This window comes from Colletotrichum paranaense (genome assembly GCF_030867605.1).
Source record: "Colletotrichum paranaense strain IMI 384185 chromosome Unknown Scaffold_2.1, whole genome shotgun sequence".
NCBI lineage: Eukaryota > Fungi > Ascomycota > Sordariomycetes > Glomerellales > Glomerellaceae > Colletotrichum > Colletotrichum paranaense.
Window position 1 is genome coordinate 4,715,074 of NW_026848960.1, and position 22,078 is coordinate 4,737,151.

The following is a 22,078-nucleotide window of genomic DNA, read 5'->3' on the forward strand; positions in this document are numbered from 1 at the left end:
TCAATTGATTTCAGGGGAGAACTGCTGAACAAACTAGACAACTTGCCCTCTCCCTCGATTACTGACACCAAGCTTCACCACTCACTGCACGCCACTGTCTCATTTACCTTTCCATGACTCCTCAAAGACTTGAGCAGCCGTTGTCGGAACAATGTCCGGGAACTTAGAGTTCAAAGTGTCTTCGATAGGAACAAGAAACTTCCCGATGCCAGCATAATAGTGAACCTTTGCAAACAGGGCCTCCGACTCTTCGCGACTGAGCTCGAAATCAGGGAAGTCCTTAATGAAGGAAATCTTCCCTGACTTGAGCTTCTCCAAGTCATCATAAGCAACCCTGAATCCGGGACCTGTGTGCAAGTTTCTGTCAGTACGAATCCGGGAATCAGGCAGACCTCAATACCTCACCTCGTGTCTTCTCTGCCAATTCGAGTATCTCAGATATCGAGTGGTTCTGGGCTACAATGCTGCTCACTTTGGACCACTTGTCAAGACCTACTAGGCGAGCAATGTACTTCGCCATATCCTGCGTTGTGATAAAATTGGCCCTGGCTGAGCCGTCACCAGGAATGACAGCCCACTTCTTCTCCAAGTTGACGAAGTTGACCCATGGGTGGAGATGCGTCTTGTAGTGTGGCATGCCAAAATAATCCAAGAAGAAGCCGTTCACAACTCGAGTATACTCGATATTTGTCTTATCGAGCTCTTCAATTGCCTCAAAAGCGTATTGAGCGAGAGGATAATGCGAAATTTGGCTAGGTCATTGTTAGCATCTACATGTCATTAGGTTGACAGAGAGGCATGGCCATACTCCCTGGTGTGTAGCATGTCATAGGCACTGACGATGAAGCGGCGCGTCGAGCTGGACGTGTTCGATGCTTTGACCAGGTTAATTTGAGCCTGGTTGGTCTGCGGCGTGACAACACCCATAGCGGAAATGACGGTGTCAATTTGGTTCTCTTGCAAGATCTTGCTCATTCCTTCCACGTCCTGATAATCAACAGCGAGAAATTGTACCCCATCCTTTGGTTCTCGGCTCTGTACAATCGAGTGTCAGTAAATACCGTGATGATACGGACTAGATGATCCCGTAAACACTGACCGTTCTTGAGAGAACGAAGACTTTGTGGCCGCCGTGAGCAACGATGCCCTCGACGATAGTTTTGCCTACCGCCCCCGTGCCGCCTGCGACAGCAATAATAGCCATGGTGATCTATAATTCGATGCTATTCGTAGATGATCAAATTGTTAGGGTGAAGCGGACAACTTTTAACTGAGGTGATTGTAATGAGAAATACTAAGTAGCTTGAGTTGGAACTGATAGTTTTATAGTGCTCTTCACGCCTTGGTCGCTAGCCTCTTGTTGCTTTCAAATCCAGTCTTTTATTTACAGAGTAGAGGAAAGCATAATCTTGAGCTTGCCTGGCTAGCCTTAGAGATCAACCACGGAATGGCAGAAAGCTGCGTGTTATGCAAGAATCGACTAAGGTCTGCCCAGGATCACTATTGGAGAAATGATGGCGAATGCACCTCGATGGGCTCGGAAGTTGGAACATGTTCCTAATAGGGAAAAGTGCGGGGAAATACGGCGCGAGCCATGATACTTTGATGTGGATCTGCGCGGCAGCGGGCGGGAAATAAGTTCCTTAGACCCCGACGTCTTTGATCCCTTACTCGTAGATCATGTTCCCCGGCGTTCTTTCGAAAGTTCTAGCATCACTCGCCGAACTGCGACGTGCGACGAGAATACGAATGGTAGTAATGTCGCACGCCGTCAAGGTGCCGGTGCCAAAAGCAACACCAAGCCGACGATATCTATTACCAACACAGGAGTCAAAACAGCGAGGAATCAAGATGCCCGGAGGGTGGTGTTGAAGGAAGCGGCGTGGTGTTTGCGGTATTCTGCGCAATGGTTCTATTTATCGGTCTGCAAAACATAGCCGTAGTTCTTTTAGTCTTACTTCTCCTAGCAACACCTTCGAGGGTACACGCCTTCTCAGTTTGGCTGGGCCTTCTGCATTTACCTGGTTATTACCTACCTGGTTTGCATCTCAGTAGGAATCATAGTTGCATGTACCAAACATGGGCATCGCGTTCAAACTGCTGTTGGCAGCATCATCATGGTCGGCAGTTTTGCCGTCTTTCCTTTCTGTGACAGTAGATTACAACGCACTGCCCGCCTCAAGCAGACAAAGACACTGACGAAATTAAAACAGCCTACTAATAATGAGGACGATCTTAACCTCCTAGGTCCTTGCTGGTCCTTGCGCGTCTTTGATGAATGCCCCCTACGTTTGCTTTCATTGGGCTTTGATTTAACAAGAGACGGGCTCTAAGGTAACTCTGGTAATTGTCACAACTGGCGGCTCAAGTGGGGGCATTGCTTGACTCCTTGTTTTGTAAGCAGCACTGCAAGAAGCGTGCGCCTCCTGGCGTTATCATACCTACCTTGTACTTGCAATCTCGACCAAGATATGTCTATGAATGCGTTGTCTCGCAGCAAAGCTTTCTCTACTTTTTGGTCAGACTCTTACTTGCTAAAGGACATGAATTCTTGTTTCATGGCTAGGGAATATTTTCATGGAGTGTGGATTGCTTACGCCCCTCGCGCCTGTAGTGTCATTTTCAGCAAGTAAGGGATAAACCGCCAACGCAAGCTGGGCATCAACAATTCTCCTCGACACCAGCAGCGTTCTCGAGTACGTCGGTCGCCTTTGCTTCCAGTTGGGGCTCGTCAGTCATAGTAACGTGAGTCCGAACAGTGCTTGTATCGGTCGACATCAATACTACAGTCGGAACTACGGCCGCCACTTGTACGCGGCCATACTCCTTTCTAGAATCAGAACACTGAAAGGTATTCCTGTCAGGGGGTCTGCTCTTGGGAATCGATAAGGGTTCCGGCATCGAATAGACGTCGTTTATTCTGTTCTCGGTGCCTTTATACACTGTGTCTCTCATCTTCCATTATATCACAGCGAGAACAATGGTTTGTCTGGTCATGTAAAGGCCAACCACAAGATTGAGAGAATTGCTACATGTATTCAGGCGGCCGGGACCTTCATATGTGTGGAGAGCATCTGCAACGTAAGAATCATGTGAAATTCGATGTTTCAGCAAAAGATTGGCTGCACGCACAAAAGGAGGGAACTATTCCTTCACCATCATCATTCATACATTGAAGACAACATTCACTTCACACAAGAGCAAGGGTATTCTTCGAGGCGTGCGAGTTTGAGACATAATCTCAGATTACATTCATTCCGCCCGTTGATTCAAGAGTAGCTAAGAAACGAGACCCCTGCATAAACCCCTCGTGGACGGATGCTCATATCCGGCTGACCTTCCACCCCCCGGAAACCCGATACTGAAAAAAGCCATTCGGGTCGTACTTCGCAGCCGCATCCTTGAAAAATTGTACATTCTCTGCACCATACGATCCAATGACGTCTTGTTCTGGGTTGGCATAGTTCATGTATAGAAAGGTCGAGTGGCCTTCAAATGAAGCTGAGTATGCTCTGAGTTCCTCGATAGCCCTACCCATCATACTCTCAACAACGCCTCCATACTCTGCATCAGTAGCTGCTAGGGTACCTCTAGCCTCAAAGAGAATTGAGTCCGAGGGTAGGTTCTCGTCGAAGCCTAGTATGTTGTTACCGGGCGTGACGGCGGCGAGGTTCTTCGGGAGGGGTTGAAAAACAAAATTGACGGAAACTGGAACACTGGTGGCATCGAACTCTTGTGTCAAAGTCACGAAGATTTCGGCAGCTTTGTTCATGATTTCCGCAGTGGCTTGAAGGGACAGAGAGAAAGGGATGTAATGCGATCCACCGGTGTCGGCAACGGTCGCCGCAATCTTACTGAGAGGTTGCTTAGATCTCACGTCCCTTGTCAGGGTAATGTCATTGAAAGGGTCAAATGTCGTCGAGTTCTCGTTGCCATCAGTGCTGACTGCCATGGCCATCACAGCCAGGTTGCCGGCGTCGGATCGATAGACGACAAACTCGTGGTCGGGACTGCCGGAACCGATTGAGCTAGCATAGCTGACAAACTGGTCAATCACGACATTCAAGTCGCTCCAGGATGCAAAGAGTAGGCCACCATAGGCACCAGTAGGGGGTACGGTGAAGGTCCTGAGGTCGAAACGAGTGACAATGCCCAAGTTGCTTCCGCCTCCCTTCAAAGCCTTGAAGAGATCTGCGTTCTCCTCTGTATTAGCCTCGATTATCGATCCATCGGCGAGGACGACCTCATAGCCGACTACATTGTCGCATGAAAAGCCATAAAGCTGCGTGTGGTAGGAAGCGCCGCCAGACACGAGCAGGCCACCAACGCCGACGTGGCCAGATCGTCCACCTGTAACTCCTAAATTGTATGGCTCGAGGTAGGCCATGACGTTTCCCCAACGGGCAGCAGGGCGGATCTGTGCGATATTCTTCCCGGTATCAGCTCGTCATTCTACAAAATCACGACAGAATTTCACTTACCTTGGTCAGGACGCTTCGGCCTATCCAAACAGCAGTACCATTGAAACAACTGCTCTTGACAAGCTCAGTAGAGTTGAAAAATGTGAGATCGATAGTGACACCTCGGTGAGCAGCGTTGTTGTCGTAATCACTATGACCACCAGAGCGAATAGCTACGTCCCAGTTCCCGGCACCGCTCACGCCACCCAGAGCCTTGATGGTGGAGGAAACATGCTCGGTCGAGCGCGGCTGCACGATACAGTAGGGTCGAAGTCGACGATTCTCTGACGAGTAGTATGTCGAGGTACTCTCAGTGTAGGCGATGTCGGTCGGAAAGACGAGAATATCCCCAAGCCCGGCATCAAAGAGGGCATCGCACTTTCAGTTTCAATCAGTGTCCGACATGCAGACGGAAGGCGCTGCAGATTCGTTGTAACCGAGAGCAGAGATTCTCCGTCAATAAGAGAACTTACAGCTTTGAACCCGGATGATGTGGTGTTCAGCTGAGCCAAGGCTTGGTCGAAGAGGCCCAGTAAGGCAGCTATGCCAAGATACTTCTTGAGCACCATGGGGGATAAATGAATGTCTCGGGTGAAAACACTAAAAGAAAGTGAGGGAGAGTGTGGTCTGGTGCTAATACTACGGCCTTCTCTGTGGTAAGAACGCCTGGCCGCGAGTCTTTATTTATTTGAAGCATGCCCAATAATAGTTAGAGATGCATCCGCCTTACTTCGTCAGTGATCTCTCCATTCTCCAGGCCTGAAATCCGCTTTGCGATATGTATGTGCAGAAACACTGCAGGCCGTTGGCATCGAAGCCACCGAAGCCACCAGTCAGATATCGGGACCAATACGCGGCACGGAGGACATCACAAAACAGGTCTTTGGACCATCGTTCCGAATAAGCTCAACTCATCATCCACCAGTCCTTGGAACAGCTCGGTCTCGCATCTTCAGTTCTTTGGGCAATGGTATCTTTATTCGGGGCGTACATGCGGCACAGCGCAGAAATCCTCAATTGGTTCCTTAGCGATTATGAAACGCAATGTCGCTTGTATGCAGCGGGATGATTTCAGGTCTTTACGAATTTCTGCCAAGGCGGAATGATACCAAGGACCCTAGAGGCGGATGAATACTGCAGTTTGTCGTTGGTCAAAGACCGTAGCAGACCGAGCTGCGCCGTTGCGGCGCATACAATTACGGATACCTCCTCGGACTTTGCTTGATATGGCTTTTATGCGGACCTTGCCAAGAGACCCTACAAGGGTCGGCTCATAGCTCCGCAATGCCTGGCCGAGATCAACATCACGATATGACTCGGTCTACAGGATGAGGTCCTGGGAGTAGATCTTGGTAAGCAACTCAGCATGCACTCTAGAGAGCCTGCGCAATAGCTTGCGGACGGGCATCCTGGCCTACTTAACTTCCTACCATGGTCCAAGTCTGGGTCAGATTTCCTGAGACAGACCTCCGCTTCGGACTCACGATGGGCTTTAGAAGAATCTCGGTGGTCTAGACGACCTGCTCAGATCTCCATCTGCTCGCTGTGGTCATGGCGTGGGCCAACAGCGATCTCTCGGTGCTTGTCCATGCAACCACATGGGTGGCAAGTCAAATTTCCTAAACTGAGGGTCCGAGGTTGCCTGCTTTGAGTTGAGCACCTATTCTGACAAAATTCTCGATCTTTAGATGCTCTTTCTATCGACTGTCTTCCTCGCCCTCCGAGTCTACAGTCGGCTCCGAAATACCGATATCGGGCTCCAAGCAGACGACTGGGTGCTCGTTGCAGGATGGTTCTTCTTGCTTCTAGCATCAGCAAACGTGTCCTGGTTGATGGCTGTGTTTCTTATTCGAGGAAACCTGCTGAAGATCACTATTGCCCGAACGCACCATAACCTTCAATCTGTCGCTCTAGGGCTGACGAAGACATCGTTTGGAATCACACTGTTGCGGTTGATGCCCGGGGGTTGGGAAGCAAAGCTCATATGGGGCGTTATCATTACGATGAACCTGCAATTTGCGATACATATCATCGCAACATGGCAGGCTATCTGCGGTGCACCAGACCTAGGACATATCGAAGGGGATAGGTGCTGGCGATTAGACCAGTCGGTAGCTTTCACTGTCTTCAGTGCATGTGAGTTATCACCATGTCTGGCAGTGGTATCCGTTTCTGATCTGTCTACTGCAGTATACTCGGCGATTTGCGACATTGCTCTTGCTCTTTTACCATGGAAGATGATCTTCAACCTACAAATGAAACAGTCAGAGAGAATAAGTGTGGCCGTGGCTTTAAGCATGGGGATCCTAGCAGGTGTTACAGGGGCTATGAAAGCTGTCCAGGGCTACATGCTGACCAACGTGAGATCTCCTGATTGTAAGTGGTTCATATCGTGTTGAAAACTAGCATGCGCTAACGTCGATTACTTTGCCAGATCTATACAACCAAGCAGTCTACTGGGTATGGTCTATGGCAGAACCGAACGTCACTATTATCTCAGCATCCATACCAGTTCTCCGTGGTTTCGTCCGCCAGGCCCGGAAACGAACAGAGTCCTCGCCGGGAGCTGGAGCATACGTCAAGACAGGGGATACAAGCGGAAGATTTTATAATCGGAGTACTGTGACGGCGACAAGAGCAGAGCCGAGAGATCAGGATGCTTCGAGTGACAGCAGCATACTGGTTTCGGGCCAGCAAGGAAGCAATGCTAGTGGAAGAGGCGGTATCACATGGACTACTGAGGTGAGCGTTGAAAACACACCTCGACCTCAAACCGGACATCACAATGGATCTATAGAGACAGACATTTCAAAGAGCGTAGGCGAGTTCGAGATGAAGCCTATAGATCGCCGGAAAGGCAGCACATAGCCTTGATGTATAGTTCTGTTTTATTATCCTTGAGTGTATGTCACAAAGGTTGCCGCATCAAAAGAGGATAGTCCATCTTGTATGCTGAAGCCGACCAGACTTGATAAGGTACCCAGACCCTTCTGAAATGGTTCAAGCTTTCAATTGTTTCTGAAAGTGTCTATTTGTGACAAAACCGAGACGAATTACTGAATCACTCGAGCGGGTCGTATGGGCTCTGAACTTTTTGATTATGCATTATCTGAGCGCTGTCCTAAGCTTTGACTTGGCCGTCGACCAGAGTTCTTGAATTGCTGGCAGTAATGAAATTCGTTTGCGATGAGTCGGTGTTGTATCGCAGGCTATCCATCGATCTAGGCTGGTCGATCTAAGGAGGGCAAGGGACAACGATGGTCTTCCAGGCCGGGATGGAGTCGGGGTTGGGGATGCCGTTCATGGCGGCGATGATGTTGGCGGTGGAACCGAAGTCGGCAGCGATCTCGTTGAGGGTGTCGCCCTCGACAATCCAGTACCAGCCGCGGCCGGGGTGGGATCTGTCGCGTCTGCAGTCGCGTTTGGGCTTGTCGGCAGCCATGGCGACGGCCGAGAGGGCAACGACGAGAATAGAGGCGGCGTGCATTTTGGAATTGGGTTTACAGGCTGGTAAAGACTGGCTAGTTGTTGTAAAGAGCGTATAGGTTGAGTGTGATGGAATAGTAATCGCAAAATCAAGCCGCCTTTGGATGTATTAAGTATTCAAAGACCGGGAGAATCGGGTTTCATACAGAATGGTTACCCGGTGTCATGACTATCGGTAATATCCTCCTTGCTCTCGCCTCATAAGCGCATGACTTGTGCAGCGCCTCAGTTTCCCAAGAACAGGCTGTTTTTGCCCTGTACGAGTCAAGCTCACGACGATCGCATTCTTTTTAGACCACCACACGAACCATCTTATCAAACTCTATCTGCGAACTGTTGGTCAAACTGCCAGCAACACGGACACTTTTTACCAGCTTCAAGGTTACGGCTAGCAGTTCTCATCTAGGATATAGTACTCTAGGACTCACGCGTCAGGGGAATGGAGACGGTAGAACCACAACCATGGAACTCTAAGAAAGAAGTTAACGGGCTTGTCCGTGTCGATCATTCACCGCAGCTACCGGTTCTCCCGGGGAACTCAAAGAGTTTCGGGTAGTGCCTATGCCCTTCACCTTTTTGTCAATCGCGCAAACTCAATGTGGGCATTTAGGTATGGAGAAATTGCGAAAATTGGTCAACCTCGCCTGTTGCGAATTCGACTTAGTATCCGTACTCTACTTTGAGATCTAATGTCCAATTGTCGCTTCTCGAAACATAACATACCGTTGGGGAACGAGCACTTGCATTGCCTGGATACTCGATCCGGGAAACGGGGCAGCGGACTATCTTGTCATGGTTTTCGAGAATGCAAGTCTAGTTTCTACCAAGCAGCAACAGTTCGAACCTGTCCAGGCATTTGTTTCTTGGTCACGCAAGGCAATCTGTTATAGAACAATTATCCACCGGTAACTTCAGACAGAAATACGAGTACAGAGCTCGTATAGAGGATGCCGAACATTCGTACGGAGTACAGGAGGTTCAGAAGCATGAGCGGCCCGAACCTTGCGATTTGTTGTCGTGGTGGGGCGGTTGCGAAAGTTAGCTACGACGACTGCCGCAGTAAACTCTTGAGGTTTGAAGTCTCGAGCCTATCCAAATTGTCGTCTATTAGTATGGTCAAATATCGCAAAGCAAATTCAGCTCATGGGAGAAAACAAGTGTCAAAAAGTCAAAGGCGCTCACTGGAGATAACTAGGCCAGTAAGTCTTTGCTATACTAAGATAGAAAGGTGCACAGAGGGCAGGACACTGATAAATTGTTTGTTATGGGGCATATGTCTTTATTCATTATATCCCATGTCATAAATCTAAAATGTACATGATCCAATCTAGTATTCCCGTCCGATGCCCATTACTCCGATTACTACATTAGGTATGGTATTGGTAGTTTACATGCAGGCGGCACCGTCGATGCCGAGGACCTTTCCGTTGATCCACTCGCCGTCCTGGGAAGCCAGGAAGCAGACGACACGGGCAATATCGATCGGGAGACCGACACGGTGCATGGGAGACCAGCCGGCGGCGTACTCATCGACACCTTCGTCGTCGAGTTCAGCGCCACCGGGGATGTACTCGCGGCAGACATCACTGAATAGTAGGTTAGCTTCTTGATCTGTGAGGCAACTAAGTTGAAGTATGCACTTACCGGTACATGTCGGTCTTGATACCACCGGGGGCAACAGCGTTGACGGTGATCTTCTTATCACCGAAGTCGATAGCCATGCAGCGGACGAAGGTCTCAATGGTTCCCTTGGAGCCAGAGTAGACGGCGTGCTTGGGGACACCCTTGGCCTGGCCAGTGATGGAACCCATGAGGATGACACGGCCGCCGACCTCGAGGTTCTTGTAGGCCTCGCGGGCAACGAAGAACTGGCCACGGGTGTTGATCGAGAAGACGCGGTCGAACTCCTCGGGGGTGACATCCTTGACGTGGCCGAAGGAGACGACACCAGAGTTGGAGCAGACAATGTGGAGCTTGCCGAAGATCTTCTTGGCCTCGGCGAACATGGAGACGATCTGGTCAACGTCGGAAACGTTGGCCTTGATGGAAGCGGCGTCGGAGCCGGACTTCTTGATGGCCTGGACGACCTCCTCGGCGGTCTCGGCGCTGTTGGCGTAGTTGACGATGACCTTGGCACCGCGACGTCCGAGCTCAAGGGCCATCTCACGACCAATACCACGGCCTAGATAGTGTTTGTGTTAGTTGAGTTTCGAGATCAGACGAACAGACCACCCTAATAATGCACCCCAGGAAGCTTGCTGGTTGTCGGTTGCAGCTCTCCCGAGGGCGAGCTTCTCATGAGGAGAGACAGGAAGGGAAGTATTGGATAATGGGATGTCACGTACCGGCACCGGTCACGAGAGCGACCTTGCCCTCGAGGGAAGCAGAGGCCAAACCCAGGGGGCCGGGAATGGCATCGTACTTGGAACCGGTAGACTGAGAAGTAACGCCAGGCATTTTGAATAGTGTTAATGTGGTGTTGACTAGAGAGAGGTGGTGATGGTGTGTTGGTCAAGAGGGTTGGATCGTCGAGATACCGAGGAGTTGATCGATTGGTTAAGTGAGTGATTGAGTTCTGCTGGATTGTTTCGAAAAGGAGATGTATCGAGGCTGGCATTCCAGGTTCTTAAATATGACATTCCAATCTCAACAAACGTCTCCTTTACAACTCCATTGTTTCTATTTACTCGCTTTCCCCTCCTAGACAACCGGCTCACCTGAGGCGGTTCGTGGCGCGCCCGGACGCCCGTGGAGAGACCGCCGGACATGGACGTGCGCCTCCGGACGTCCGTGAAACGAGACGGTTCAAAGGTCTTGGGAGTGCGGGTGCTGCTGCTAGTTAGTTTCCCAACGCTGCACATCGCTTCCCGCACCAAAAAGCGAGAGCCGAACAGAGTTAACGTAACGCCACAAGGCCCCAGAGAGTGTCCATCCCTATTCTTTTTTTGGGCTGATCTTTGCCCTTCATTGTACATACGTCCCTGAACTAGCGCTTGGTTGACCGGTCCCTTGGCGCGCCTGGGTTCTACCACACCATGGTTCAACCGACACGACCGAAGCGCTATCACGGCCGTTGCTCTCCACCCCTTATTGCTACCTCAGTTCTAGTTGCCCAGGAATATTAGATAGAACATTGAAGTCGTTGAGACCGCCCGGACCGAGCCCCGGCCGTGAGCCAAGGCGGCATGTCCCACCGCCACGGATCCCTTTGCTCGCACACATGTACGCATGGGTACATACCCGCAGAGGCATCATTGGTTTCCCTATGAGCCTGGTCAAAGTTGCTGGCCCTCGCCATTGTCTTCGGCGCGAATTCCTCTGGTGGCCTGTGGCTGGCTGGCCGTGAGGATCATCCTACAGGACTTGCCCACTACGTACGTGTACTCGCTCTATTCTCGCTATTCGGACGACATCCAGCTTGCCGATGCGCACTGATTCCCATGTGCCCCGCAGGGCTTTCGGATGCGATGGTGTTGGAGACAATAGGATTCGGTGGTCTTCCCCCGGGCATGGGGCCGCACTCTCCACATCCCGGCCACGGATCATCACCGTCGTCACCAGAAGGAAGTGCTGCCACCTTGGTTGAGAGGGTTGCCAGTCAACCATAGGTTATGGCGCCGCCACGAGTCTCGAAGACCGTCTGAGAGGATTCTCAACGCCATCCGAGAGGATCAATGCTGCACCTCCATACTCGGAATCGCTTACGTTGACGATGTGTTGCGACGATTTTTTGAAGTTGTCTTGAACCGGGCTATTGTGCAAACCCGCTCGCCGTCGCCGTTTTACAATCAACGGCGATGTTTGCTCGGCGTTCTCGTGAGTTTGTAGACCCACGAGGTTTTACTCCTTCACACTTTGTACGTGTCATGATGTTTCCATCGTCTGATGTCAAGCCTCTTCAAAATAGAACCTCTCACTTGGCGAATTCGGAGATTGCGTTTGCGGGTGCAAAGGTTCCGGAGAGCTGGTACCCACAAGCTCCGGGGGGGCTCATCACTTGAGACACAGCAATCGGTACCGATTCTCACCACTGTGACGGGCTCAATGGAGGGGTTAGACTGAATCGGCAATCGCCGTGAGACAACCTGCAAGAGTCGCGGCTGGAAAGGCTCTACCGGCTCAAGTTGCTCAAGCCCGGATCCGGAGTAGGGCCCTCCCCAACGAAGCCAGAGTTATGCCTCGGAATCGGTCAAGTGTTGGGTGATGCGGTCTCGGAGGCCTGACGAACTTAAGCCACGCCGGGCCAGTCAGTGAACTATGTGTGATAGTGTGACTGCGAAGCCGTGAGGCCCCCTCCATTGATCATGGCCCGGCCCGGAAGTCTCGAACTAATGGCTGCGTTACCTCCGCGCTGGGTCTTCGAGAATACGGCATCCGCCGGGAGATCCTCGCCAGGCCGCCCTCCTCCTCCCTCATCCGAGAAATTGCCTTTTCTGGTAATTTCATCGGGCTTGACCCCCGGTACTTTTCGCATGGCTCGTAACATCACGACGATCTTCGGGCTGATTGCACAATATGGCAACAGTTTCCGCGTGGTGTTCAGTAGTTTCGTTTCGCGGGGTTGATTACCACTCCCCACTGATCCAAGGTGTTTCCAGCCTTCTAGACGATCAGGAACCAACCAGGGCTATTCCTAATACACTGATGGCAAGCGGATAATCCGTCTGACAGTATGGTAGCGATCGAAGGGGTTGCGAGACACATTGAAAAGCATTCGTTGCCCCCCTCTACAAAAAACGTTCTGCGATCATCTTTCCCATCGAAGTATAACTGGTGGCAAAAGCCAGCTCGAAAAGCGAGAGGGTTTAGAGAATCTGACACCGCCCAGCGAGCCGTGCAGTCACGATCACGTTCATGGTGTAAGGTAGCCAACACAGGCAGCGCAGCACCGAGGCTCCGGACCGTGGCGGTCAGCAAGACTCCTTCTTGAGCCCACCTTCCATCCTGCTTCCTTCCCGACCATCCTTCTTCTCGGATATCGCCATCTCACTTATGGGGCAGTACAGCCTTTTCCAATGAGTGAGAAATTAGACTCTACGGAGAAGCGCGGACACGAGTTGGCAACGGGCTTGTTGGGCAAAGTATGCGGTTACGTGTCCGAACCCATCTCATTCCCGATCAAATGGCCGGGTTGCGATGCGACTCTGCCCCCAAAAATCCGGTGCTGTAGTTACGGGTTCGTCTCATTCATTGACTTTAAGTCTCGCTTCTTTGCCTCATAACGTCAATCGCAACACCTCAGTGCACTCAAACTTTTCGATGGGGTTTCCTCATCTATCGCAGGCTGTCAACAGTGAGCCGATGCAGTACTACAGACAGTAGTGAATCCGAATCCGCATCCTCGGGAATTGGTGTCTTGGTGGAATCCTGTCATCCTGTCAGCAATAGCCCACCCGATCGGGGTTGCCACCATGACAAACCTACGTCGCTCACTTTCGTATTTTTAGCTTTGTAGAATTGCTATGAGAAGCCGACATGGGCTTATCTCACTCTCATTCTCAGCTGAGCGACCAAGAACTCCGCAGGTGATCCTTCAGGAAATAGTGCAAAGCCTCAGCCTCCCAACCACCACCAACACCAACACCACCAAGTTCCAACAAGACATGCACCAACCGACGCTGCATCTAATTTCCTAACCAACAGGACTACCTCGCCGCAGATGCACTCATCAAGAGTTTCATCTTGCCACCAACGGCCTTCCCGTTTGATCATTGTTTGCACAATTGCTCTCTTGTGCGTCCCTGACCTGTCTCATGAGATCATGCGGCACAGAAGTAGCACGCACCAACAGCAAAATTATCGTGGTCCCTGGCCCTCCGTGTCTCGATTTTATTGCCTCCGAGGTCGTACACACCCAAAGAAGGTTCTGTGTAGAAGATTCCAAAGAAACGCACAGCATATGCAGATCAACTCCAATACGTAGAGAACTAGCACAGCCTGCTTGAAAACACTGCATCCATCAACCTTCAGGTGATAGAGAAGAGGCTGTCGCTCAGCTCCAGATGCCAAGCGAAGCCAGGCTTCCTGGCTTTGTGCCCCCAAAAGAGGCTGTGGAGACCCGCAAGTGCGAAATTTGGCTGTATCCTCCCACCGCCCTCTCATACTCCCCTTGCAACAATAAGACAAATATTTGTCTGCCTGCAGAAGAAAGACGAGGCTTCCAAGGCTGCTTGCAGGTACCTCAGCAGAAAGCCCCGTCTTAGTCCGACATGTCGAATGATGTTGCCCGGTCGAGTCGGCGATCAGCATGATGCAGGCTCGGAGCCGTTGGTCACACCTTTTGGCAGCGGGCCCTCCCTCAAGTCTTACGCTTATGAGCTTATATACATCTTATACCTATGTCTTAAGTAGCATTACCATGTGCTCCTTTCAAGTCTCCTTAAACTCATCTGCTGTTTTTTCTCATATACCATACAGGCTTGGTCTCAAGCTGTGAACCTCGAGAGCGAATCCGGGCTTCCGAATTTGGGTATATACAGCTTCACATCCACCAAACTTGCACAATGGCGGTAGCTAGCTTAGGCCTGAGCTGTCCCAAAGGCGGCGACTTTTACATCTGCGAAGGGAGCAAGGTCGAGTTCCTGGGCTGCTGCGCGACAAACCCCTGCGCCGACGGCAGCGGAAAGTGTCCAACAAAGGACAGGAGGATATCCGCCTTCAACCCAGACCGCTACGCCAACATACCAGCCCAGGGCTGCGACGATGCCAGACCGCCGAGCGAGATCTTCTGGACGTGCACAAACGACATCTCCTTTATCGGATGCTGCGCGACGAACCCGTGTCAGGAACCCGATGGGTTATGCCCGCAGACGAATCTTATATCGGCGACGCTGAGTTCGAATGCCAGCTCGAGGGCAGTGTTCCTACCGGATGAGTCCGTGACACCCACGCCGTCGGCATCGGCATCGTCTACAGCAACGCCGGCTCCGAGTGGGTCGCCCTCTGGAGATGGTGGTGGAGGTCTGGGAACGGGGGCCATTGTCGGCATCGCGATTGGTGCTGCGGTGGCTGTTGCTATTATTGTTGCGATCATCTGGAGATGCGGATGGCACGCCAGAAAACGCAACGAAAGACGTGAGCCGCCGGCGTGGGAGCCGTCCGCCGCCCAGAGCCCTCACCCGAGCCAACATCCTGAGATGGGATATGCACCACACAGCCCTAACCCGTATGATCCAGCCCATGGTAAGTCTTCGCCACATCCACCAATTCAGATTCAGATCAAGACTGACATATTCTATAGCGTCGTACGCGACGACAGCCGTCCCCGAGTCTTACGCCTCTTCATCACCTCCACCGCACTCACCATATTACTCCATGAAGCATCCCAGCTCGCCCATGAGCATGGACCCGCGCCACATGTCGACCTACTCGGACGGCAATGTGAGCTCTCTCAGCAGCCATCCTACAGACCCGCGGCATCTCCCATCTTACTCTGCCCTTAGGAGCGATTTGCACCCGGTCAGTGAGCTAGATAGCACGGAGCGGGAGGTGCCGAGGGCAGAGCTGGGAGATGGGACTCCGACGGTGACAAAGTGAACAGGTAACGATTGTTTCCAGAGTCAATGACGAATCATGTGTATCAAATGAGATGTTTCTATTCTAAGCGGGGCGTTTGAGGTGTAGCATGATGATTGAAGGAAGGCATCACGATGACCTTCATGTTGGATGTATCTTGTGATGCATCTTGCATTCCGAGTAGTAGAGACTTAGCTAATTCTTGTTAATTGGAGTAGAGTGGTCATTTGCCGAACCTCAGTTGTACATCCTCCGCTTGTCGAACTAAGACATGCCCTAGTAGATGATTCCATCGATATCAAACGGGTTCACAATATTCACGTTGCATCGCGCGTTGGAGCTCAGCTGTAATTAACAGCATTTTGTAATGGCCTGTGCCAGCCTTCACCGAAAAAGTCCATTTCTCCAATTGGGGTAAATCGTTCGTCGTATGACAAGGTTCATCTAGTTGCACTCAAATCATTTTCAGCACTTTTGCCCTCCACTACTCCGCATCACAGTGCCAACCCTTTCGCCTTTCGCTTCTTCAAAGATATCGCTGGGTCCTCGGTGTTTGGGGAGCACAGGCGGGTCCGAAGCCAATATAAGCTGTCAGTTTGGCACAACAGTCATCAAACAAGACCCGCCTTGCTAGCTCAATCGGTAGAGCGTGAGACTCTTAATCTCAAGGTTGCGGGTTCGACCCCCGCGTGAGGCTCAAATCCTCACCGCGATTGGCCAAGTCATTCTTCGGGTTCTTATTCTTTTGTCTTTTTTGGGCATCTGCAGATTTGCTACGTCCACCCGCACGTTGTTTTTGGCCTTGACGGTTTTGTTGAGCACTGAGTCGGTCCATTCAAGTCAAGGGAAGACTTCATAAAGTGAGTTTGTTTGTTTACTTGAAGGTGCAGCTTGCGGGCGATTTCCACACTGCCCTGGGGTGCAGAACGAGGACAATGCGACGGGATTCACAGATGAAATATCTACTTAGTCCAGAGATCTTAGACTGAAACCATGATGTCCATTGTTTGCATTTCGCGAAAGCCATGGATGGTCCAGTGATTGAGACCACATGTATCCGCCTCAAGACGCACGTCGGCAGGGCTTCCGACAATCTTGCAGTTAGAACAATGAAAGAGCAAGAGGGAATGGTCAGATCGGGGCTCGACACATACCATCAAACGTCGACGATGATAATTAGACTGTGGTGATAGAAAGACCACCCCTCTTTAGAAACTAGATGTATAAACTTTCGAAGAAGCGGTAGCACTAGACTTGTCTAGGAACGATATCGACAAAAGCGCCATAACAAGTCAGGAGCAACTAACAAAGCAAGATTGTTGTGACGAATAGGAGACTCTACGCGGATGGGAGTTAGAGAAACATTTGCTGGAACACTCCAGGTCTATATCTAGAGTTCTCACCCAAGTAAGCCTCAGCCCAGCATCTCACAGCGAGCCTTACGGGTAACTTTTCTATACCAACATACTCTTAAAGACGGGCTCAATTCTCCGTCAATATGACTACACGTTTCCGACACTTCATCGGGAAGTACAAGAGCAAGTTTCGTTACTATGTTGCAAACTCGGTCAACTTGCGCCAGATTACACAATTGACACTAGTCTTGTTCTCGTTTGCCGCCATTGTCGGCCCCATCGTACTACTTGTGTTCGAGTATAAGAAAAGCCCCTCGAGTCCCCTGATCATACTCGGGTTTCTATCGGCTGCTATTGCGACCTTTTTCAGTTCCTGTGTGGCTCTGTGGTGGTGGCGTTTCACTCATCCTCCCAGGGACGACAACCAACAAGTCATACCCTGGTCCAGAAGCGGTTCAGAGTCGAGCTCGGTCGGTCCAACTCAGACCCAACTTGCTTCAGAACCGTCCGACACACAGGGTACGGACTTCCCATTGAGTCCTATTACGGAGTAGGCTTCTTCTTCTGTCACTGCCGAAGTCAATGTAGACGGAGTCAACCACGAAGGAAATAATGCAACGACGCCTTCGAAGAGTGGAGTATGCCGGCACTCGTCTTGGAAGGGATATTGGGGTCGAGAGCAAACAGGGATCCGCGGCTGCTCAAGTGTGATTTGGAGAGATGTTTCGAGTAGATGGCAGTAAATGCTTCAAGTGATATGTGGTCACCTCTGCCATGGATGCATTTGTTGAGTACTCAGGATTTGGTAGGTTGAAGACAGCTCATACGAGTCACAAGACTTCTAGCACACTGATAGTACACTGAGATATCTCGTTGGACGTCTGCACGGTGAAAATGCTTCTTGCGTCGTATGAGATATGGCCCAGTCTCACTGTAAACTTAGTGAGATGAGTCGAACGCTTAGATGGTGATTCGTCTATCGAAATGATACATAAGTTTCCCGCATCAACGTTGGCTTCGATGGACATGCATTGCAGCTCTCAAGAATAAGGTACGACACAGTCGACTCAGTGTCCGTCGTCTTTCAGACACCCAGAGCAGTTGCGACGTTGTCCCTAACTCTTTGAGAGTAGCAGTCGACTGAATGGAGACTGATACAAGATTTAACTACATCATTTACTGTAAGTGCGCGTGAGAACATGCCTGAAGTCACCAAATAACGCGGTGAACGTCTCCAGTCGTTGCCAAGACAAGCTAAACACAGATATCAACACCGGAACAAGTTGATGTGAATGCAGTGAATGCTGTGCCTTCTAGTTTGTAAACCAGAGATGGTGAGACATTAACTTCAGTGTGATTCTGGTGCTTTCTCATAGCTATAGCTGAATGTTGCAGCTTGCATGTAATCCCACTTCAGGGAGGATCAAATAGTGGCATCGCAAACTCAAAAGTGAGGGAAATATCACATCAAGGACCTAGTTCAAATCTTGCTAAATATACCGGCGGTCTACCTCTCCATTGAACGCACACACGACTACTCATGGGCGTTGGGCAGAAAAATCATCTCCATCACCAGCACGGATGGTGCACCTCAGCTCAGGTCTGCGTTATCGGCCATGTGAGGTTACATTCACAACAACGTGTGCCACCCCGGCACCGCGATTCGCAAGCATGCCATCTGAATGACGACAGATTGGGGAAAGATGAGAGTTGCCAAGCGGGAACTCAATCGCCGGGCTTCATCCGTATGGTTGTCCGCACTTTAGCCTTCTCTCGAAATGAGATGATAGGAACGGGCAGTGCAGCGAACAAACATTGGACGTTGCAATGTTGCAGTCCAACCCAGGATGGATTTATTGGAATGTGTTGGCTGATATGCCGTGACATAGCGTCAGAGGATCGCGTCTCTTGCCAACATCAGATCATCTCAAGGCAACGTGGATAGGGGCAGTTAGCTTTAACTAATGATAATCAAGCATAATAACTGCCCGGTACCAAAGTTTCTTCTCCCTCTTGCCATCTCGTCACGTCGCGGGGTTGCATCGCATAACAAAGGACGCATCACACGCACCCAACTTGAGAAGAGGATGAGATGCGCCCTGGATGCCGCATTGCCGACGGCCGGGTCAGACGCACGCGGACGAAAACGGCATTCATCCAGATCCATCTTTCACCCCCTCAAAATGGTAGGGATGAAACATGCCAAATTTCCTGTGCCTTGATTTCTGCATCTGCCAACAATGGGCAAGCGTGACAAGGTCAAGAAAAGGCCGTTCCGCTAGGCGGATAGAGCCTAGAGAGGGCCTAGACTCCCGTCGTAAATCTGGGTTTGGCCCAATCGCCGTGGGCAGACGGGACCACGAACCACGCGATCAAAGTTCGGGGAAAGGCCGCTATGGGGACGACGGATGGGTCACCCTGGAGTCTGCGGATACTGAGCTATAATCTGCTTGATCAGTGGGCCAGTTTGTCTATGAGTAAGGTGCCATATCCGCAGTTACTTCGTTCATCGGGGGTCTGACGGATTAAGTCAAGAGAGCTGGACCGTTCACCTTCATCCGCTGCTGTCTCCGTTGATCAAGCAAAGAAGCACGGCGAGGAAGAGTTTGTTGGCAAAGTTGGCACGTTGACAGTTGGTTCCTGCAGTGGCTCGAATGCTAAAGAGATTTTAGGTAAACTGAGCGTGTGGGCTCTCTGATGTACGGCTAAAGGTAAATCGACATGCTGTTCAGGGGCACGAGGGGCACTGTTGGCCCAGCCACACACACCATCTTCCAGGAGAAGAAAAGATGAGCAATGACACACACATTGATGCTAGCGTCAACCGTTGGAAGTTAGAACAGCTCAAAGTTAAGCGGCAGCTCGAAGCGACTTTGTTAGCGAGCTTTCCATAAAAGCCGTTGGCGACCAAGGCACTAGCCACACCACTAGTACTAGTGAGTTTGATGAGTCGATCCAAAGAGGCTTTGATATTGCTTCTACCAATGCGTTGCGGTTGCAGTCGACGGCACATTGAATCGTCCAGGCCATCAACGGGTGCGACGCTGCGGTACCGGTCTCTGCAGTCCGTTTCTGACAGTGACACTTTCCACATTTTGCCTTGCCGGCAAACACGGCGGAGAAGAGTCGCAACCAAAGTGGCCAACAGAGTCGCATTCAATTTCATAACTTTCATAAGCAACTTCACAAAAGAGGTGAGCCATGGTCTCATTGCGCGCCGTGCGTCTCTCCGCCAGGTTCATCAAAAAAAGAGAATGGCAAATGGGGGCCGAGATCTCCCGTCCGGCCCTTTCGAACAAGGCCCAGCCCGAAAACTCTGAGCGTTACAGTCTGCGGAGGATTTGTTCCTCGATGGTTGCTCGGGCATAACGGAAAGCGGCTGTTTCTGCTATTACTGGATTTAATAGCACAATGTTCATATCATCCAAACGTAACGACGTCACAACGTCATTCTCCTTTATCGCCGGCGACTACACAATACACCTTCGGTACCGCCTGGTTTACCGTCTGATTTGTAGCGCTCGCAGCTTTGACCGCGTTCCATTCTACATGGCGTCAAGAGAGAGACTCGAGAGTCGGAGAGAATACTAACGTCTTCAACTCTTGTCCTCTTCAGCTCCCAAAATGTCACCCCGGCCGATATCACGCCTCTTATATCCCACCCTGTCCCACGAGCCCCCGTCCCAGAAGCGGCTCCCCGGAGCGGTCCCAATCGAACGATCCAGGCGTCGGAGGTCTGACTGCTTCCAGACTGGCACGCCTCACCATCTCAGACGGCAAATCAACGTCCACAATCGCATTGGTTCACCATCATGTCATAGGCAGTCATATGGAAATATCGAAATCTCGATTGACAGCAATCGGTAACTCGCATGTCCCTAACTCTCATTTCCATTATGCCCAATGCCTCGCAAATCCCGCGTCGCTACATTTGGGGCACTCTAAAGACTACTCTCATCATCGTTGCTAATCGTCGCGGTGCCCCCTCCCTCCGCCTCAGCCACAATCTTGGTCCTCACGACCTTGCCCGTGGTATCCAGGTAGATGTTGCTAAACGCCTCGAGGCCGGGATACGGCGCATACACGTACTGCAGCTCAAACTCCTTGACCTGCCCGTCAATCGAAATGGTCTTGTTGTGCCCGCTAAACGTCATGTCGCGGCTGTAGAACCCAACCACCTTGCGCCCGCTCTCGTTGCCGCTGTTGTCGAGGTAGACGTCAAACAGGCTCCCGTTCTGCGCCAGCACACGGTTCGTGTGCGTGCGGCCCGAGAAGTCGTTGACCGAGTAGAGGATATTGTGCTCCAGCCGGAACGTGAGGTCGCGCTTCGCTACTGCGGACGCGGCGGCGCTGCTCTCGACGGGATCCGTGACGACGTCGACGGTCTTGTTGACGATGTCGCTGACGGTGTCGCCCAGTGTTGCGATGATGGGGTTCAGGTCGATGCTGGTGAGCACATCGTCCACCATCTTGACCACGTTCTCCAGCCGCGCCTCGAGCTCGACCTTGGCCGAGACGTTGTAGATGCCCAGCTTGACGCGGTCGATGCTGGCGTCCACGCCGGCCTGGAAGTGCAGCAGGTTTAGGACCTTGGCGTCGAGGTTCACTTTGGCGGTGATGTTTTGCACCTCAATGCTGATCTCGCCCACTGATACGGACGCATTGAGGTACACGTCCGGGATCGGGTTGAGCGTGTCGATACCGGTCTTTGTGTTGGCTGTCTCGTAGACGGCTGATTCGTTGTCACCGCGGCGGTTGAGCTCGTAGCCCACATAGCCGTCACCCTTTGGCTCATCTTGAGCGAGGGTCAGGGTCGAGAGGGTGAGGAGGGTGAGAGCCCTGGTGATGAAGAAGATCATGGTCAAAAGAGAGTGTAAGAGGCTTTCTTGTCTTGGTTTGCAAAGGAGTGACTGTAGTGGCGCTGCAGGCCGATTTGGAGATGGAAAGACGAAGGGAGTGAAGGGGCCGCGGACGAGAGCAAAGGGCTGCAAATCCAACGATGCCGGGGAAGCAAACGATACAAGTATTGTCTAGTATCTAATGAGGAGAAGGGAAGTGGAGGAGGGGGGAGGGGATCCAGCGAGTGCCAGATCCGATGACGAGCCAGGCTTCGGGATTGTCACTGCATCAAGAGCAGACATTAACTCAACAACCCCTCCCCTTTCAACACCAGATCCTAGGAGACAGCTGGCAAGGTGAGTTTCTTTCTCCTATCCACATTCAACAGGGCCAGGTCATGTTTTCAAAAGTCTTCTCTGCACG

General features: G+C 51.3%; 11 protein-coding genes across 11 annotated transcripts; 5 read left to right on the forward strand and 6 right to left on the reverse strand.

The window, feature by feature from the left end:
• Nucleotides 1–99: 99 nt before the first annotated feature.
• Nucleotides 100–1,204, reverse strand: CPAR01_03513 (uncharacterized protein; the record flags this gene model as incomplete). The annotated part of the gene is made up of 4 exons (XM_060487800.1): nucleotides 100–347; nucleotides 406–752; nucleotides 809–1,035; nucleotides 1,100–1,204. The coding sequence occupies 4 exons, from the start codon at nucleotides 1,202–1,204 to the stop codon at nucleotides 100–102; spliced, it is 927 nt and encodes a 308-aa protein (XP_060355128.1).
• Nucleotides 1,205–1,906: 702 nt separating this feature from the next.
• On the forward strand, nucleotides 1,907–2,152 carry CPAR01_03514 (uncharacterized protein; the record flags this gene model as incomplete). Its single annotated transcript, XM_060487801.1, has 1 exon — nucleotides 1,907–2,152. The coding sequence occupies one exon, from the start codon at nucleotides 1,907–1,909 to the stop codon at nucleotides 2,150–2,152; it is 246 nt and encodes an 81-aa protein (XP_060355129.1).
• Nucleotides 2,153–3,322: 1,170 nt separating this feature from the next.
• On the reverse strand, nucleotides 3,323–5,029 carry CPAR01_03515 (FAD binding domain-containing protein; the record flags this gene model as incomplete). The annotated part of the gene is made up of 3 exons (XM_060487802.1): nucleotides 3,323–4,429; nucleotides 4,482–4,838; nucleotides 4,934–5,029. 3 exons carry the CDS (start codon nucleotides 5,027–5,029, stop codon nucleotides 3,323–3,325), a joined length of 1,560 nt encoding a protein of 519 aa, XP_060355130.1.
• Nucleotides 5,030–6,011: 982 nt separating this feature from the next.
• On the forward strand, nucleotides 6,012–7,328 carry CPAR01_03516 (uncharacterized protein; the record flags this gene model as incomplete). Its single annotated transcript, XM_060487803.1, has 4 exons — nucleotides 6,012–6,038; nucleotides 6,149–6,596; nucleotides 6,651–6,836; nucleotides 6,895–7,328. The coding sequence occupies 4 exons, from the start codon at nucleotides 6,012–6,014 to the stop codon at nucleotides 7,326–7,328; spliced, it is 1,095 nt and encodes a 364-aa protein (XP_060355131.1).
• A 367-nt stretch (nucleotides 7,329–7,695) lies between these two features.
• CPAR01_03517 (uncharacterized protein) lies at nucleotides 7,696–7,947 on the reverse strand (the record flags this gene model as incomplete). Its single annotated transcript, XM_060487804.1, has 1 exon — nucleotides 7,696–7,947. The coding sequence occupies one exon, from the start codon at nucleotides 7,945–7,947 to the stop codon at nucleotides 7,696–7,698; it is 252 nt and encodes an 83-aa protein (XP_060355132.1).
• A 1,386-nt stretch (nucleotides 7,948–9,333) lies between these two features.
• On the reverse strand, nucleotides 9,334–10,403 carry CPAR01_03518 (short chain dehydrogenase; the record flags this gene model as incomplete). Its single annotated transcript, XM_060487805.1, has 3 exons — nucleotides 9,334–9,532; nucleotides 9,591–10,128; nucleotides 10,292–10,403. 3 exons carry the CDS (start codon nucleotides 10,401–10,403, stop codon nucleotides 9,334–9,336), a joined length of 849 nt encoding a protein of 282 aa, XP_060355133.1.
• An 897-nt stretch (nucleotides 10,404–11,300) lies between these two features.
• On the reverse strand, nucleotides 11,301–11,552 carry CPAR01_03519 (uncharacterized protein; the record flags this gene model as incomplete). The annotated part of the gene is made up of 1 exon (XM_060487806.1): nucleotides 11,301–11,552. The coding sequence occupies one exon, from the start codon at nucleotides 11,550–11,552 to the stop codon at nucleotides 11,301–11,303; it is 252 nt and encodes an 83-aa protein (XP_060355134.1).
• A 2,897-nt stretch (nucleotides 11,553–14,449) lies between these two features.
• On the forward strand, nucleotides 14,450–15,482 carry CPAR01_03520 (uncharacterized protein; the record flags this gene model as incomplete). Its single annotated transcript, XM_060487807.1, has 2 exons — nucleotides 14,450–15,128; nucleotides 15,187–15,482. The coding sequence occupies 2 exons, from the start codon at nucleotides 14,450–14,452 to the stop codon at nucleotides 15,480–15,482; spliced, it is 975 nt and encodes a 324-aa protein (XP_060355135.1).
• Nucleotides 15,483–16,959: 1,477 nt separating this feature from the next.
• CPAR01_03521 (uncharacterized protein) lies at nucleotides 16,960–17,370 on the forward strand (the record flags this gene model as incomplete). The annotated part of the gene is made up of 1 exon (XM_060487808.1): nucleotides 16,960–17,370. The coding sequence occupies one exon, from the start codon at nucleotides 16,960–16,962 to the stop codon at nucleotides 17,368–17,370; it is 411 nt and encodes a 136-aa protein (XP_060355136.1).
• A 1,645-nt stretch (nucleotides 17,371–19,015) lies between these two features.
• Nucleotides 19,016–19,261, forward strand: CPAR01_03522 (uncharacterized protein; the record flags this gene model as incomplete). The annotated part of the gene is made up of 1 exon (XM_060487809.1): nucleotides 19,016–19,261. The coding sequence occupies one exon, from the start codon at nucleotides 19,016–19,018 to the stop codon at nucleotides 19,259–19,261; it is 246 nt and encodes an 81-aa protein (XP_060355137.1).
• Nucleotides 19,262–20,757: 1,496 nt separating this feature from the next.
• On the reverse strand, nucleotides 20,758–21,675 carry CPAR01_03523 (uncharacterized protein; the record flags this gene model as incomplete). Its single annotated transcript, XM_060487810.1, has 1 exon — nucleotides 20,758–21,675. One exon carries the CDS (start codon nucleotides 21,673–21,675, stop codon nucleotides 20,758–20,760), a length of 918 nt encoding a protein of 305 aa, XP_060355138.1.
• Between the last annotated feature and the right edge of the window lie 403 nt (nucleotides 21,676–22,078).